The sequence below is a fragment of the Dendropsophus ebraccatus genome, chromosome 5, assembly GCF_027789765.1.
Source record: "Dendropsophus ebraccatus isolate aDenEbr1 chromosome 5, aDenEbr1.pat, whole genome shotgun sequence".
In the NCBI taxonomy this organism is placed as follows: Eukaryota; Metazoa; Chordata; class Amphibia; order Anura; family Hylidae; genus Dendropsophus; species Dendropsophus ebraccatus.
In genome coordinates, this window is record NC_091458.1 from 112389963 (window position 1) to 112409596 (window position 19634).

Genomic DNA, 19634 nt, shown 5'->3' on the forward strand with positions numbered 1-19634 from the left:
ATCGTACCCAGAGAATAGTGGTCAATGATTCCTACTCCGAATGGTCCCTGGTAATAAGTGGTGTACCCCAAGGGTCAGTACTGGGCCCTCTTCTGTTTAACTTGTTTATTAATAATATTGAGAATGGAATTAACAGCAATGTTTCTATCTTTGCAGATGACACCAAGCTTTGTAGTACAGTACAGTCTATGGAGGATGTGCAAGCTGACTAAGACACGCTGAGTGTTTGGGCGTCCACTTGGCAAATGAGGTTCAATGTGGATAAATGTAAAGTTATGCACCTGGGTGCTAATAACCCACATGCATCCTATGCCTGGGGGGAGTTACTCTGGGAGAGTCATTGATAGAGAAGGATCTGGGTGTACTTGTAGATAATAGACTACAGAACAGCACACAATGTCAGTCAGCTGCTTCTAAGGCCAGCAGAATATTGTCATGTATTAAAACAGGCATGGACTCACGGGACAGGGATATAATATTACCGCTTTATAAAGCTTTGGTGCGGCCTCATCTGGATTATGCTCTCCAGTTTTGGAACCAGATTCATAAAAAGGATGTTCTAGAGCTGGAGAGGGTACAAAGACGGGCAACTAAACTAATAAGGGGAATAGAGCATCTTAGTTATGAGGAGAGATTAAAAGAATTACATTTGTTTAGTCTGGAGAAGAGACGTTTAAGGGGAGATATGATTAACTTATTTAAATATATAAATGGCCCCTACAAGAAATATGGGGAAAAGATGTTCCAGGTAAAACCCCCTCAAAGGACAAGAGGGCACTGCCTCCGCCTGGAGAAAAAAAGGTTCAATCTCCGGACACAACAAGCCTTCTTTACCATGAGAACTGTGAATCTGTGGAACAGTCTACCACAGGATCTGGTCACAGCAACAACAGTAGAGGGCTTCAAAACAGGGCTAGACAAGTTCTTAAAGCAAAATAATATAACTGCATACGTATAGAACCTATCACCCTTCCCCCTTCCCTATATCCATCCCCTCCTTGGTTGAACTTGATGGACATGTGTCTTTTTTCAACCGTATTAACTATGTAACTATATTAACTATATAAAACATCAATTTCCACATTGAATCAATGATTAGAGCAGTCTGCATATTGTCTGAAGGAATTCTCACCACAGGATTGGTAGATAATAACTGCATAGCGATTGCAGATTTGATTATACCTCCCCCCCTCCAAAAGTCACTAGATTTAGCAGCAAGTCTGACCGAGAGGTGGGAGACAAAAAAAAAAAAAAAATAGTTTTTCCCCCCCTGCTCCCTGGTGCTTCCCCTCTGCAAGGTGCTGCCCTACGCACCGGACCACGGGTGACTAGAGGTATATGCGGCCCTGCCGACATGAAGGAGCACGTGACAATGCCCCACCCCCCAGTGTCCACCACTGAGCCTGTAGATGCCTGTAGAGGACACTGGAGGCGGGGCATTGTAGTATAGTCCTCCATCTTACGGACAGACTCACCACAGATTATTATTATTATTATTATTATTATTATTATTATTATTAATTTTGGTAGTAGTAGTAATAGTATAAGTTACCACATGTGCTTCATAATAAGTTAGGTGCATAATACTTCTCCACAAATTAGCTAAAACTGTTCAGTCCTCTGACGACAGAGGTGCTGGCATCCCATCACTAGTAGGATTCCTGCATCACTTGAGCTTCAACCTTTTACTGTATAAGGCCATGTTTAGGAGGATGCATGGTGTAACATGGTGGAATCCTCAGCAGTACATGTTAACAATCACAGAATTAAAAAATCTGAACAAGCTATACCATACACAACCAGTTGTCACAAAAAAAAAAAATGACAAAACTAATGTAACAGTGGATAGTTTCCATAGACTGTGCTCTTAAAACCTTATCCCCCTTCCTGGGTTCCCCATCTGTCCCACAGATACACTGCGTTCTTTACTAATAAAGGACTATTGGACAATACTAAAGAATGGGGTTATGGACAATTTTGATATGTTGACATAAACCCTTTTAATAACAAGATGTATTAAGGCTCCAGACCATATACAATACATAGCCTTCAGGGAAGATGCTCAAAGGCATAGGTACAAGGAAAACAACATATCACATATTCATAAAGCAAACTAATGAAACAAGAATATTTAACATTCTATCAAGCTTCAGCCTACCAGGAGACTCCTGGGGATAATGCTCCAATGTTTGCTCCTAAAGATAACCCAAATGTCAGCCTCCATTGTGGTGGTATTGAGTATGATGGGAAAATGATGGCTTCTGCATGTCAAAGATATCGAAACTTTATTCCCTATTCCATCCCTATTCCCCTCTGTGGAGGCCCTTTAAGGTTCCATACATTGCATCATAATGCTAATGTGGATCTTTATCTTGCCATTGCGGTGAGCTGTTGCATTTTTCTGTGTTTTTGTGTTTACAATTTCAGCCATAGCAATTTGCTCCTGCCTAGTGTGAATGGTGTTTTTGGAGAGCTGACCAAACTTGTCTTTTTTACTGTGTTCCAGATGGGGAGAGTGGCTGCCTCTACTTAGTCTTGCACTCCAACCATCCCACCCAGGTGGTGCAATTATTTTTGCAGGTATAAGACGGATCTTGCATGCCCAGAGCATAGGCGTATTTTACGCCATGGAGAGGCAATAGTACAGTACAGTGGGACTTTTTTTTTTGCAGTTTGGGGGGGCTACTTTTAACTATTTTCATGTCTGTAATGGGTCTATATCTTGCCATTGCGGTGAGCTGTTGCATTTTTCTGTGTTTTTGTGTTTACAATTACCATAATGCTGCCTATTACAATGAGAGAGAGAAAAAAAACATTTAGCCGATTGTTGTTGTCCTTAACATTTAAACAACAATTTTCATTATTCTATTGTATTAATCTCAGAATGATTTTCATGAAAGCAATGAATGCATCATTTGTCACTCTTCAGTCGAAACAAGCTGCATTTAGTCTGTGTAGATCCTGCCATCCTGTGTGGTTGATAGAACCCAAATTTTGTTTTCAGCGATTGAAATAGATTTTAGCAAACTGAATTGAAACATATTCATGTGTTCTCAGGGAAGTAACAAAAAAACTTTATTGAAATTGCTTTGCGTGTTTTAACTTCAACACTTTTTCCAGCTTTTTGGTGAAACATTATGCGGTAAATCAAGAGCAGAGTGATCTGAGTGATTTATACTCACTAGACCGGTAAACTTCTGAGATACATATTTCATTACACTACCTGTAAAATGCTTTGCTCTCTGTATTACATAATAGAATGGTCATTTTTTACTTTGAAAAGCAAGAAGAAGACATATTGTAATAGTGATTTAAGTGTTTGTCCAGACTTGGGCTTTAAAAGAAGTAATGTGATGTAAAACATGTCACAACATAGGAGACATCAGCCCTTTTAAACCACCAATGAAGGGGCTACACTCTTTGACATAGTTCCTTTGTTGCCATACTTTTTATTTCAGTGGTATGAGACATGAAGAACTATAGTGGAATTTTATTACTACCATATTATCATCATTCCCTGCATAGGCAAATTTATTTATATGTTTCCATGAGCAAAAGCAGAGAAACAGCACAATGCTCCTGAACATAAACTGTGCAAAGTTATTGTACATTCATTTAGGTACCAGAAAAAGGGGTATTCCGATTAACCCTTTAATTCCGTGGCCACGTTTAACTTTAAGGACAGAGACCAGGCTTGTTTTATGTGCTATTATCTTTGGAAACTTAACCAAATGATTCTGAGATTGTTTTCTCATGACAAAATGCACTTCATGTTAGCAGTAAATTTTTATATATTAACCCTTTGTGAAAAACAAAGTTGAACAACTTTTTTTTTAGGTTTGAAATTTTCTGTGTCTAACAAAGATAGTCACACAACACAAATGAGATAATTCATATTTACATCATCTCTACATCATGTCAGCATTATTTATAAAAGTTCCTTTTACTTTTTAAAATGTTAAAGTGCTTAAACGTTTAGCAGAAAATGTTACCATCAGTAACAGCAAAAATAAGGTACAGGAACAAGATTAGGTACAGGAACAGGATCAAAGATCACATACACAAACAGCTGAAAAATCAGGTACACTAACAGGAGCAATGATTAGGTACTGTATGTACAGTACATAAACAGGAGCAAAGATCTGGTACAGCAACACAGGTGACTATAGGTACAAAAATGGTAGCTAATTGAGACTATCAAGTACAGTAACATGGGACAGAGTTTGATTATTAGGTACAGCAACAGGGGTCAGGGGCAACATATAAGTGTGGTCTAACATAAAATGGACCTGCCAGTGCCAGCACTCTACTCTGCCCTGATGTTCACCCTAATGACATGTTCTCCCCACCCTGCTGAAGATGTTCTGAACATAAAGCAGCAAATCACTATTGCCAATCACTGACCTGCAGTGGGCTTATCATCAAATATAAGCATCCAGGTGAAATGTAGCACTGGCCCTGGAATGGGCAAGGTGAGAATAAAGAAGTTTGCTATTGTACAACTAGCAGGCTACAGTTTAGAACAAACCAGAACACCCTTTTTACCTAGTTTCTGAATGGTAAACTTCTTTTTAGAAAAACGATTCCTTGGGAATTTGTTGTATTTTTTTTTTTTTTATTGTTTACATACAGTACATTGGTAAGAAGCATGTAATTGTATAGCCCTAATTAAAAAAATGATAGCGATACAGTAAATGAGAATGTACTTTATTTTCCCATGTCATTATTTCTAAATAAGTGAATAAAATAAAAAGGAATTAAGGTACTCACGGTCAGCGCTGTCCACATAGAGAAGTGGCCGAAAGATTTAGAGGTCAGTATCTACTACAGCCATGTGTAATGCTTCCCTGCAGGGAAGCATTACACATGGCTGTAGTAGATACTGACCTCTAAATCTTTCGGCCACTTCTCTATGTGGACAGCGCTGACCGTGAGTAACTTAATTTCTTTTTATTTTATTCACTTATTCTCTCCACGGGCCCCATTATTTTGGGAGTATCCTGTGTTTTTGGTACAGTCAGCTTAGCAGTCCCTAGAGGTAGTAGGCCCCTATACAGTGGACTGTCACCAAACAAGACCCTGAATTCGGATTTGTACCCTGTTGAGGGGTGATATGCACAAAGCCCAAGTGGCATCCAGGTGAGCACCTTCTCACATAATCCTTATCCTTGGTGTATTGAGGTATCACACTTGGCGCCGGTGCCAGCTTTCTTCTTTTTCTCTCCCTTATTATTTCTAAATGTCCTAGAGAGAAATTTATCAAACTGGTGTAAAGTAGAATTGTCTTAGTGGCCCCGAGCCACCTTTCATTTCTCAAAGAATCTATGAGGAATGAAAAGTGGTTGCTAGGGGCAACTAAGACAATTCTACTTTACACCAGTTTAATAACTCTCCCCCCTTGTTCTTTTTTTTTTAAAGGTCTCAGCCAGTACTGACTGGTACAGCATCATGTACTGGTACCTCACAACAAGTGTCAAAGTCTAAAAACATCAGCTGACAAAAAGTATTAATGTTCGGAACTTTATATTTGTGCTCTTTTTATACCAATTTTCCTTTTCCCTGCAGTTTCATTATAACAGTGATAGTTTAGATATCTCCAATCAAACATCCCACTAAGCAAAATATATGGAATAGGATAGATTCTGATTTTATCAGTCATATGTTATTTTTATGAGAAAATGGATTACTTCAGATAGCCCTGGAGGCTTTTCTAAAAGTGTATGTTTAGATGGACTGATTATCCTTGGCTGTACTGAAAATGGAGCACTGTTCTCCAGCTCGATAAAATGAGAAGCTGTAGCAATAAATACATAGTAAAATAAGCTAAATGATTTGTGGCACTTTTTGTACAACCGGTAAAAAATGGGAATAAATACAGTATAGAGAAACCATTCAGTAATTATTATGTGCATTATTCTAATTAGCAGCTATGTATGTGGGTCTAAAACAAAAAAAAACAGCAATAAAGTGCTGTAGATGGACTGAAAATTAGTTACATTTTCATTCCATATCCAATTAAACTAATTCTATAAATCAATACATTTGAGCAAATAATTATTTGAGACGTCCATTCATTAACAGAGCATATGCTTGTGTCTTTTATGATCATATTTCCTCTATCAAATTAATCTCTAATGAAAATTCATTAGGAGTTCCACAGAATATAAACTGAACAGTTAGCTTTTCCTAATGACACCTGACCAGCTCATTCTATGTAATGTTAATTCAATTTGTCATTACCATTACCAGTTGAAGCAGCTACATCAGATAGGTTGTCTATGTATCAATGTAACAAGCCTAACTAAAACTTAATTAACTTCAGTCTTTTTGCCATTTTTAGGTCCAAAATGTGGTGCTGACTAAAACCTTGATCTATCTATCTATCTATCTATCTATCTATCTATCTATCTATCTATCTATCTATCGCAAGATGACTGGTCACAGTGTATCCAAAGTAGACGAAGAGACAGCACTTCTAGTAAATCCAAATGGTTTTATATACACGCTAGTATGCCACATTTCGGTTATACTGCTCGAGAAAGGCAGCATATAGCCGAAAAGTTGCATACTGGTGTGCAAATAAAACCACTTGGATTCACTGGAAATGCTATCTCTTCGTCTACTTTGGATACTATACCTACCTGGGCCGGATTGAGGACCAGGCAACCGCCTATACTACCAATTATACAGTACTTTTTTTCTGTGCTGCTGAATACCTTTTGGACTGGTCACAGTGTATGGAACCAACTCAGGAGTTGAGTCTATTTATACACAGGAGGTTCCGGTAACTAAGCACAGAAAACACGTGCCATCAGTAGCCAGAATAGACAGATGTACCCTACTCAAAAAAAGGAGCATGCTAGGTTTTTTTTTTACACAGCACAGGCTATACTGTTGATGTAAATATGCAAAACAAGAGTCCATGGAGTCTCGGTTGCGAGTCTCAAAACACGGAATAGCCAGATATCTCTAGCCTGTTGCCACGGGGTGCCTCCAAGATGGGGAGAGCACCACACCACCCTGATAAATAGCCCCCTAAGTCCCACTCGGTTGCGAGTATTGGAACATAAATAGGGAAATACCAGGGTGGCCCCTTTTTGTCAATGTCTAACTCAAGGTAAGAGTATTGCGATCATGACAAGGGCTTGCCAAGGCAGGCTTCCATCCACAGACAGCCGTTTCGGGGTATTTACCCCTCGTCAGTGTGGAGTAGGATTCTGGCTAGTTGGGGCAATGACAAATCAACCAACAAAACACAGTAATCACTGAACTCAAAAACAGTGAAAAAAACTCAAATAAAGTACTCAATCAAGAGTCTCCACTGATGCCCCCAAAAATTTAAATATGCAAAACAAGAGTCCATGGAGTCTCAGTTGCGAGTCTCAAAACACGGGATAGCCAGATATCTCTAGCCTGTTGCCACGGGGTGCCTCCATGATGAGGAGAGCACCACACCACCCTGATAAATAGCCCCCTAAGTCCCAATCCCCCAGCTTCCGTTTTTTACCTCCAAGTGCTCGAATAGATGTTTTTCAGTAATTCGATCAAATATTCGAAACATATCCGTACGAATATCGAATATTTCACTATTCGCTCATCACTAATCATGTCAGTACAAAAGCTTGAGTAATAATAATAATAATAATAATAATAATAATAATAATAATAATAATAATAATAAATAATAATGCTTTTATTTGTAGAGCGCACATAGATTTCGCAGCACTTCACTATTTGTACATTTTTAGGTGTGGTAGGAAACTGTAGTACCCAGAAGAAACCCACGCAAACAGCGAGAACATACAAACTCTTTGCAGATGTCGCCCTTGGTAAGATTTGAACCCAGGACTCCAGCGCTGCAAAGCTACAGAATATTTAGACAGTTTCGGAGCTCCCATGATCATCATTCATTATCATGCGGGGAACTCAGAAACTATCAGTAATAAATGATTAATAACTATAACAGTTGCAGCTATGTGGAGCAGGAATAATACTATTTCAGGAATAGCAGTAAGTAATTAAACTCTTGTAGCTAACATATTACTCCCTAGTTCAGTTGTATCTAAAATTTTTGTTGTGCCTGTACACAGTCTAATTATCCTTCCCATTTATATTGTTTCTCTATTAAGTCATCCACCATTGTGAAGCAATTAACCTGTCATTGGAATGGACCCCAGGACAAGCCCCTATCTGATGGTACAAGCTGTTTGGGGGTACAGAGTCGCTTTAAAATCCATACTAAAGTCTTTATAGTAGGCAATAGTGATGAGCAAGCATGCTCGTACTCGATCATTAGGGTACTCAATGGTACTCGTTACTAGGACAAGCATCTCGCGATACTCGAGAAAATCTCATCATCCATTTCCTGTAAGTTTGTCAGCCAACAAACATGCAGGAGACTCTTTGGTACATCCTGCAATCACGTGGAACCCATACATGTCGATAGCAGCGATTGGTTGGCCAGATCAGATGACCCTGCCATATAAAACGCGCAGCTGGCGCCAAAGTTTACATGTCATCTAGCTCTCCCAGCATCCTGTATGTCAGTGTAATAAAGGTCACCCAGCTCTCCCAGCATTCTGTATGTCAATGTAATGGAGGTCACACAGCTTTCCCAGTATCCTGTATGTCAGTGTAATAGAGGTCTCCCAGCATTCTGTATGTCAGTGTAATGGAGGTCACCCAGCTCTCCTAGTATCCTGTATGTCAGTGTAATGGAGGTCACCCAGCTTCCAGCATCCTGTATGTCATTATAATGGGGGTCATACAGCTTTCCCAGCATCCTGTATGTCAGTGTATAATGGAGGTCATACAGCTTTCCCAGCATCCTGTATGTCAGTTTAATGGAGGTCACACAGCTTTCCCAGCATACTGTATGTCAGTGTATAATGGAGGTCACCCAGCTCTCCCAGTATCCTGTATGTCAGTGTAATGGAGGTCACACAGCTTTCCCAGCATCCTGTATGTCAGTGTATAATGGAGGTCCCCAGCTTTCCCAGCATACAGTTTGGGACCTTAGAAGTGGGAAAAGGGGAAGGAAGTGCGGAGCTTAAGATGTCTGTCTGGCAGGTCCTAAAGAGATGAATTGTAGCTGCAAGAAACAGTCATGGAGGCAGGGGTCGGAAGGAGAGGAAAAGGGACCCGTCAGATCAAAGAAGACGTCACCTGTGAGTCACTGTATAATGATTTTGTATTCAGTGGAACATTATTTGGCAGGGGTGCAACACCGATCTATGCCGCAATACACACACTGCTTCTTTCTAATAACCCGAATCTTGATAAAAGCCCCCCTTTCTGAGTGAGGTGGTGGGCGTGTGTGTGTGTGGGGGGGGGGTTGCGGGGTGCTTTTATCAAGATTAGCCCTGTTGCCAAAATGACCTAGAAACTGCCCTGGCCGTGGGAGATTAGGGACAGAGCTCCTGCTTCTCAGGGAGAGTGTCAGTGTAGGATTTCGTGTTCCAGTAGGCAGGGTAAATATTAGCAATACAAACAAACAGCCCTTTTCAGGGCTTCAAATCGTTTTTTAATAGTATTACTACAGACTGCTGGCTGGGACTTGCAGTGCTGCTACCACGATTTCAGAAGCACACTGTGGTGATCGGCTGCTGGCAAAAAGGGGACATTATGTGTTGCATACAGACCCCTAAGAAGTGCTCAGTGTATTCTTTTATTATTTTGGGGCTGGTGGTCCTGCTGTACTACATTGGATTGCTTGGATTTGTAGTACACCTTTATAAAACTTCACTGCTCATTGGACGGGGGTATCACAGCGTGTATCTAGGTCCAGCCAGTAACATATAGTATTGTACAGCCCCCTCTAAACTAATGGGTAGTACACTGTATTGCTGGGATTTGTAGTACACCTTTATAAAAAACTTCACTGCTCATTGTAAGGGAGTATCACAGCGTGTATCTAGGTTCAGCCAGTACCAGATAGTACCGTACAGCCCCCCCCCCCCTAAACTAGTGGGGACTACACTGTATTGCTACGATTTGTATTACACCTTTATAAAACTTCACTGCTTATTTTAAGTGGGTATCACAATGTGTATCTAGGTCCAGCCAGTACCAGATAGTACCATACAGCCTTCCTAAACTAGTGAGTACTACACTGTATTGCTGGGATTTGTAGTACACCTTTATAAAACTTCACTGCTTATTTTAAGTGGGTATCACAACTAGATTGTACCGTACAGCCCCACAAAACCAGTGGGTACTACAAGTATTTTTCCTGATTTCTGTATTTCATACGCAAGGACTATCTAAGTTCCATACTGTACAGTGTCCATAAAATGTTGAACCCCAGGGGTAAGGGTCGAGGACGAGGGCATGGGGTTCCAAATGATGCCGTTGCCGGAGGCCGTGGTTCAGGGCAGGGTGACACAGCAGCACCTGTTGAGGAGGTAGCAGTGGCACACCGCAGACACCCACTCCCTAGCATCTTTGCCCAACTTACAGGGTCTCATGGTAGACCGATATTGAAACTGCAGCAGTGTGAACAGGTGATCACGTGGATAGCGGATAATGTGTCCAGTAACTTATTCATCACCCAGTCTTCCATGCAGTCCAGCCTTGCTACCCAAGGGAGTGGAACCCTTGCTCCATTAGCTCAGCTTCCTTCCCCACAGCCTGGCCCCTCCAGGGAAAGAAGGAATTCAGATCCACCACCATGCTCCCAGAAACTCTTTTCTGGACCCTTCCCTAAGTCAGCGCAACCGGAGCAGTCGATCTGTTCCGATGGCCAAACTATGCAGGTCACGCAGTCAGTGGGCGATGAGAGTGGAGACTTGCAAGCGGGGTTGGAAGAGGTGTCTGCTGATGATGACGATGAGACCCGGTTGTCAGACAGTGAGGCTCTTGTCATGGATGTAACTCAAAGTGAGAAGGAGAGTGAGGAAAAGGAGGAAGAGCTGGTGGATGAGGACGAGGTGACTGACCCAAGCTGGTTGGATAAGCCTAGAGAAGACCTTGCTTCTGAGGGGGAGGCAAGTTCACCCGCAGGACCGGTTGGAAGAGGAAAAGGGGTGGGCAGAGGGAGAACCAGGGGCAAGTAGATCAGCAACTGTTTCACAGAGTCAAACTCTCGTGGCCAGGGCTAGATGTTCCCGAATCTGGAGGTTTTTTAAAGAAAGTGCGGATGACTGACGGACTGTAGTGTGCAACGTGTGCCACACCAGGATCAGCAGGGGAGCCACCACTACCAGCCTAACCACTACCAGCATGCACAGGCATATGAGTGCTAAACACCCCACTCAGTGGAACCAAGGCCGTTCAGTGACTGCAAGTTGCACACCTGCTCCTTCCCCTGTGTCACGTGCTGGCTCTGTCAGTCCCCCCACCCAGGCCCCAGGCACGAGGGCCTCCCACCCTACACGCACCCCTTCACCTCCACTATGCTCCACACCCTCCGGCAAGGTGTCCAACCGCAGCATTCAACTAACCCTGCAGCAACTGTCCCATGCCTCCATGTTGGCTACTGCTAAGCCTTAACTGGCATCCATGTTGACAACTGGTGTACCTGCCCTTTCCTCCATGTTGGCTACTGCTGGGCCTTAACTGGCATCCCGGGTTTGTGTGTAATTAGCAGTGAGCTTGGTTGCGTGTGACAAGGGGCGGAACCAGGTGGCGGCTCTGCAACTCAGCAGCCTTACACATGTATGGCCCACGTCTTCAACCGTGTTGCTGCGGTTCCTTAAAACTTTCCCCTGATGTGGTCGACTTGCTCACCAAGGTGCACCGCATCTGTGCGCATTTCTGCAAGTCAACCAGTTAAACTAACCCTAACTGCTACAGTCAAATTCAAAGTCAAATTCAAACTCAAAACAACAGTGGGGGGAGAAGTCGGGAGTCACATGATGCATGTAATGTTACCCCAACTGCTAGAGTCAAATTCAAAGTCAAATTCAATTTACCTTCCTTGTCTTGTCCATTTCGAACCATATTATCTGTGGATGTCATCTTATCTTAGGGGTGTCCTCTGCTATCCTTTCACCAGTACCTTCTACCTTTTCTCGATGTTGTAGCCATTTTGAAGGCAGGATTGACCCGGCCTTTAACCAGTACAGTCTACCTTTCTTGGATGTTGTAGCCTTTTCGAAGGCAGGTTTGACCAGGTCTTTTTAGTAGACACTTGCCCTCTCTTAGAGACTCTTTAAAGGATTGAAAGTGTAATCATTCAAATCAAATTCCAGGGCCTCTTAAGACTGTATTGTTATTCTTCGCCCCTACTTCCAAAGATATGCCTCTCACGCACAACTGCATATTGGTATGAGGCTAAATATGGCCATAATTGTATTGTCCATATTGGTCTGGGTCTGTGGTGTCAGGCTAAGCTTTTGGGATGGTCCATATGCTACCGGTGTTTGAATGGTTCCATGTGTTCTCACCGCCATGCTGTGTCAGGCAAAATTTTGGGTTGGTTCAAATGCTAACTCTTCTTTAATGAAACTCTGTGTCCTCACGCCATGCTGTGTCAGGCCTAATTTTATGGAGGCTCACTTGCTACCTCACTTTTAATGGTTTTCTGTGTCCTCACTGTCATGCTCTGACATCACACTACGTTTGTGGAGGAGCGGGACTGGTTGCCGGGGGCCCGCCGATCACGCCCCCGCCAACCAGCCAGCTGTTTTATTTTATTTATTTTTTTGTCTAGCCGTGGCCAGAGCCTAACCATCCCCCGGTCGAGAGGCATCAGGTGTACCCTTGATGGTGACTGACAGCTGGCCTAGCCAATTAACTGTCAGCACCTAGGTTCGTGTCCACTAAAAATCCCAGCCCCTGGACTCCAATTTTTGGGTAGGCTCACTTGCTTCCTCACTCACTTTTAATGGTTCTCTGTGTGCTCAATGCCATGCAGTGTCTGGTCTAATTTTTAGGAGGCTCACTTGCTTCCACTTCTACCTTGTTCACTCTGTCCTCACCGCCATGCTGTGTCAGGCTGAAATTTTTGGCTGGTTCATGATATGCTACCTGTTGTGTCAGGCTGAGTTTTTGTGGATCCATATACCTACCTCTGTTTTAACCAGGCTTTTGCACAGAATTAGGCATAATGGTGCCATTAGGCAGCTTCAGATGCATGCATACATGCTGCCCCTGCTGTTTCCTGTCCATTTCCGTTGTGTTTACATCAATTTCTGAGGTTGACAGGTTTCACACGACCTTCCCTCTACCGAACTTGAGTCTCCTGCAAAAAAGCTTGAGTCTCCCATTGACTTCAAAGGGGTTCGTTACTCGAAACGAGCACTCGAGTATCGGGAAATACTCGTCTCGAGTAATGAGAAACCGAGCATTTTAGTACTTGCTCATCACTAGTAGGCATACATTTTTTTTTCTTCAACAAGGTATGTGGAAGAAACACAAAGAATCTTCGTCAACTACCATGTGCTTTGCTTGTTTATTCAATTTAACTTATTTGTTGTTTTCTGCGTCTCCATTGACTTTTGTTCCATTTTTGTATCACCAAGAAACAGATAAACACCTGAGTACTATCTACAAAACGTTGTAATATAGTCTGAGGCTATGTTCCCACAACAGGAAAATGACAGCTGTCTTTTTGGATGAATGCAATTTTAGTGCCAAAAGAAGGACAAAAATAACGTTCATGATAATTATTTGCAGCAGGCTTTTTTTTGGTTCTAGAACTGCTGTCATATTGCCGTTGTTGTAACATAGCCTAAAGATGGACCACATGCTGCTGTGTCCCGAATTAGCAGAGGCTGGCACTTTATATACCACAGACGATCAGCTACCAAATGCATAATGTGAACTTTGATCTTATACAGTGAAATTAAATGATCCACTCAAAAGTGCAGTGATGTAATAAGTACTTGGGATAAGAATCCCTTTCCAATGAGCACACCTAGAAGTGATACTTTTTTTTTTTTGAGTAAACCATATTGTTAGGCACACTGCAATATTCAATATAACTGTTGCAAGAAACATTTTTCTTTCTTTTTTTGTGAAATTTTTGGTATTTTATACACAGTGTTTGTAACATACTTTTAAATTATACTAATGGTGTTGACTATTATCATTTTATTATCAATTTATATATTTAGGAATATTTCCAATAGAGTGATTAAAGAGGTACTGTGTCTAAGGCTATGTTTCCACTTTATGAGCATATAAGGCAAAAAGCGGCAGTCTATACCAGGGGAAGGGGAACTTGGGTCTCCAGCTGTTTGAAAACTTCAACTCCCATTATGCCAAGACAGCCCTCCCTTACCTCCTAACATACATATACAGATACGGATACATATACAGGGAAGCTACTAGGCACATCATGTTACTGTTATATACACAAAGCAGGAACTGTATACAGGAAACAAGTAGAAGGCCCAGCATGCTGACAGTGATTGAAAACCAGCTGCGTGTCCGCTGTGGGGTTTAGGTAGCATAAACCAAAAGCAAGCATTTGCATGTGAATGTACGTTGAACAAGGCAAGGTGATTTGCCTTTCAGCGACAGATTACTACAGGTAGTAGCTTTAGAAGGTAGGTATATCGCAGAGGAGGATATATACCCCATCATGGACCCTTCCTATAGCCTTATACACCTCAAGAAACCATGAGAGCCATTAAAACCTCACACAATAATTACCCCTTTGTGAACAATTGTGCAACATTTATCCTCATATTGTAAACACCCAAAGAACAGTTATCAGGCAGTTACTATGCATGTCCATAAAAAAATAGGACATAAATGCTACTATTCCTTGTCACAAATGCCAATGAATAAAAACCCCACTGGAACAGAGAGTTAACATTTAGTTAGTTATATAGGTTAATGGTATATAGTTTTGTATTGAAGTACAGTGCTTCTCAAACTTTGAGGTGGGCCTCACTAGTGAGGCTCCCCCTAGTTGCTGGTGAGGCGCAGCTTGGGAGGCAGTTCTCACAAAAGTGACCAAAAGCTGCACAGTCCTTTCCCTGACTGCAACAATCTCAGGTTTAGAACATTATTGACTTGTTTTGTACTTGTTTAATGTCATACCGAGATTAGGAGACAAATGGTGGGTAGACTGAGCAATAGTTGTTATATTTGCATGGACTTTCACCAAAGATGGTGAGGTGTCTGCATTCTCTTGGTCAGTCTAGTAAGGCCCAGGCATTGTTGGTTGGGTGAGGCTCCAGTAGAAAAAGTTTGAGAAGCACTGATGTAGTTTATATAGTTCATTTATATGTTAGGGTTAGTATTATTATGATCCCACAACATCTTTTTTTATGAATGTTTTGCTGATTTTTTTTCAATGGCCCCCCTTTTGATGCCAAATTAGCATAAACCAGTCACATTTTTCTGCCATAAGGATATCCGATCAATGGCCACAGGCATCCACTGACACTCTGGGAGGGCATACGTCTGATTTGCTGTAAAGCTCAAATCTATCAAATCAATTCTACAATTTCTATTTAACATAAAATGATTAAATTAAAATCTTTGTAACTAGGGTTGAAAATGAGCATACTATATAGAATCAATCTAGGAGATATGCAAGCTGTGGGCAATTAAATATTCATGTGTGGAATAGACCGTGTCAGACAGATTATACAAGCTTCATATTATGGCAATTCACAGAAGTGTTAAAAGAAATTATAGTAAATCTACACGAAACATTTACTAAAATGAATTTTGAGAGTGAGCACTATAGGGTTTGCACAAACTTTTAAAATTGATGGCCAATCCTTCAGATAGACCATTAATTTCAGGGTTGTAGGGGGTTTTAGCATTACCACAAATCGGCTGTTTGAAGAGACTGCAGAGACTCTTTATTAGTGCTTGTCTTTGTACTTATAACACTTTTAGTAGTGGTGGTGCAAGGTACTGCAGCCTTGAACCATTAAATGTTTAAAGTTAATGTACCATTAGGCGGAATGAATTTTTTCCCCCCACAGACCTGTCGGCGCCGACATGGGGTTTCCAGTGGCATAATCCTTTTTTTTCAAAATCCCACCCGGTTCCTGCACAGTTTTGTTCTCGTGTATTGGTCCACTCTATTCACTGGCGGTAGGCCTGGCGCCCCAGTGTTATGATATCCCCTCCCCTTGGTGACACTGCCTTGGTTGAATCTAATGGAGGTGTGTCAACAAGAGGAGGGATATTGTGTCTGTCTCGAGTGCATGAAGTGCAAAAGAAGAAAATGGCATTGAGCATGGGAACTGTGCAGCATTTTGAAAGAAGGACCGCACCAGGAGGATCCCCATGCCAGCACTGACAGCAGGGCAGTGAAAAATTCCTTTCTACTGATTGTACATTTGCTTTAAAGCCTCAATATCCATTTTAATTCCTCTAATAGTTATTGCTTCGGATACTTCAGAAAATGTGTAAAAATTGTCTAAAAGAAAAACTGTCTTTGCTGCCATTAGTGATGAGCGAACATCCCGATGTTTGGTTCGGATGCCAAACACGAACAAAAAAAAAAAAATGATCGTGATCAGTTAGTGTTCATTGAACATTACCGAACAAATAACAAACTAGCATTATAAGTGTACATTTCGGTCTAAAGTTACGCACATGGGTACAGATTATCGGGTGCAAAGTGTAAAATACATAATAGCAGAGCAATTATGAGGTGCGTAGCAGTAGCGTATCTTTTATTCGACTGTGCGTATATATGTACAATGACATGCCTACATGTATCACAGAATACAGAAGTCAGCTCAGGAAGTCAAGATGTCCCAGCAAGACTTCCTTTTGGCCTTGGAGAACTCAATAAGATTGTAAACATAATGGTCAGGATCAGAACTTACTTTTATTTTACCTGGGCAGTGTATTGAATGAAAGCTTTGCTCTATTTGATTGCTAAGTGCAACCACAACAGTTTTCTTTAACACTTTTGATATAACTGCCCAACATATGTTTAAAGGTGTCCATGATACATGTGTATGTATTTGTATCAATAGTAAGCTTCGTTTCTCTTAAAGTGAGCAACGCCTCTTTAGTGAATCTATCTGGCTGTGCGCCCGACGTAACAAATCTTGACCTGCTTCCAACAGGTGTAGATTTAAATCTTGATTTACGCCAGTAAGCAGGCATAAATCATGATAAGGCTATGTTCACACAACGTCAAAAATAGAGAAAAGGCGGCCAGTTTTCATATTTAAAATAACTGCCATTTTTGCCGCGATTTAACTAGCTGCAATGGCAATGCATTGAAGTCAATGGGAAGACAGACGTCCAATGCCCACAGTGTATTGAATAACTGACGTTTTTGCTTTGGACATCAAAATAATGAACATGATCATTATTTTCTGACGTCTTTTGCAAACAGCGGATGCTTTTTTATTAGTAGTTCACACACAGTTTTTTTTCCACCGTTCTTTCTCCGTCTTTACTAATAAATTCAATGGACTTTTTAATTAAGACACACCCAAAGGGCAATTAGTAACCCAAACTAAAATAATGTGCAAACACCAGTCATTGCACTAAGGGGAGGCCAGACAGCTAAATAACATCTGTAATTTTAGACTCAAAATAACGGACGTCATTTTAAACGGAGCTGAACAAAACATTATGTGAACATAGCCTAAATGAGGCGCAAGAAGAGGCCATGCCTCCTCCCCAACTTGCTGCAACTCCCTGCCCGCTCATTCATTCACCCTGCCATAAGTTTCATAAATGTCCCTCTTAGACCCTTATCCATATCACAGGCTTATCTATTAACCTATCTATTAACTAATTTTGCTCAATAAGTTGTAATTGTATGTAATTTGTGGCCTTGGGTGGAAAAAAAAGGCCAGATGTATTTACACCAATTTGCAACTAATGCCACATTTATGTCATTCCTTTCGCTATGTGGGACTTTGTTAATAAAGGGGGATTGAAAACCAAAGATGCTAGTCACTTTAACTTTATCAATTTTTTTTATGGCTTTTCTATATGTACAATTTTTCAGAACTTCAAAAGGCTACAAGCGCTATAATGTTTGATGCGGCACAGAGTAATATCCAATAACGGCGGGGCAAAATTATCCCTATGTAGCATATTTATATGTCCAATTATTTCTCCGTTGACTATGCTTTATGACAGCATTAGTAAAAGCTTTTAGATGTGTACATTTAGCAATGACATATAGACAGTATGTTTACCACTAACACAATTGCATGCAGCAAGCAGAAGCGCGTTAAAATTTTTTACACAGTAAAACATTTTAACAGACCTGTGGAGGGAACTGCCTCCCTTTTTGGTCAGGGTACATGACATAAGCAGCTTGTGTGTAGGCATAGCTTTTGAAGCGAGGTTTGGGAGGTGGTGAAGGGGTGTGCACTCGTCCCTGTGCTACATTGACAGTGATCTGAGAAGAAGAGATGAGAGGACAAAAGGCACACACAGATTGGTAAGTGAATACAGACCAAGAGTTATACAGTATATTTATTAAATCCTAAATCCACCAGCAAATCTCTCCTAATCCATGCTATCCATTAAAATGATGTGATTTCTTTACATCAAGGAAAAACAGTGTTATATAATGTGCATATAATGGTAATGTACTTCTCTGCATGTGAAATACAAATCATCATTGTATATAATCGCCTTTAACTGGAATAACTTGAATTAAAACTTGATTAACCAATAATGCACCCTTGATAAACTGGAGCATTGTAACCCAGAAAGCTGAAATTAGGCCTTTGTTGTTCATGTAGAGGCACAATGATTGGAAATAATGCTATTTAAGTTGTATAGGCTTGTCAATGTACCATTCACAAAGTGTTTGGTAACACCACCACCAATGGAAATAGTAGCCAATGAATAGCACTCTTCATGATGTCTCCATCATCATTGATGACCATCAATTCTGCTCAGAAGAAATCAACTGCATCAGTCATTGTTGTCTCTGGTGGCAATGGTGGACCAGTTGGTCCATCTAGTCTGGCCATGTATTATTTCCCTTATTTTTATCTTAGGATACATGTATGTTTATGTCAGACATGATTAAAATTTCCTTATTATAGATTTACCTACCACTTCTGCTGGAAGTGTGTTGCAAGCTAGAGATGAGCAAACTACAGTAAGTTCAGGTTCATACAAACCTAAACTCTCAGCATTTGAACCCCAATGCCTGTACAAGATGGATGCAGCCCTAGGGCTACCTATAAAATATGGATATAGTCATAAGTCTTGGAAGTGTGCGACATAATGTAGAAATATGGAACTGCAGTTTCCATTGTTTCGAATTTTTGTCCAGGAAAGCTAAATTTCCATATTGCATACTTATGTATCATAATGTCAGCAAGCAGAAAAACCTTACCTATCAAACCTTTTCCTTTATCTCTTACAAACATAACAGGACTCAGAACAGACCATTGATGCAACCACTTCTAACCAGTCTCTGCTCAGATTACACACCAATAACAATACCCTGTGATATCTATCCTTCAGTCAATGACAAATCCACCTACCTATCCAGAGAATAAGTTCAATTTTTGCTAACTTCTCTATCAGCTCTTTATGTGTAACTTGACTGTCCAGGCAAGGGGCTTAAGGGGCTATGCAGATTTTCTTTAAATGTTCACTCTGCACTCGAGTTAGCCAGATCTATAAACAGTTAGTTAAGTAGTCTGCAGCTACCGATAACGAACATCCACACTAGGTTTATAAGAGACTGAATATGGACAATAGCGGAGTGTATTTTTAGATCA

The 19634-nt window shown here is 41.0% G+C and overlaps 1 protein-coding gene across 11 annotated transcripts in view; it reads right to left on the minus strand.

Moving 5' to 3' along the window:
• Positions 1 to 19634, minus strand: part of DMD (dystrophin) — a 1858252-nt gene that overhangs the window by 1320834 nt on the left and 517784 nt on the right. For 10 of the 11 annotated variants that reach the window (XM_069970999.1, XM_069971008.1, XM_069971005.1 and 7 more), the window contains exon 9: positions 18155 to 18289. The exons of the other annotated variant lie outside the window; for it this stretch is intronic. In XM_069970999.1, the coding sequence (XP_069827100.1) occupies positions 18155 to 18289 (135 nt within the window). The remainder of the gene's footprint in view (positions 1 to 18154; positions 18290 to 19634) is intronic. 11 annotated transcript variants of the gene reach the window in all.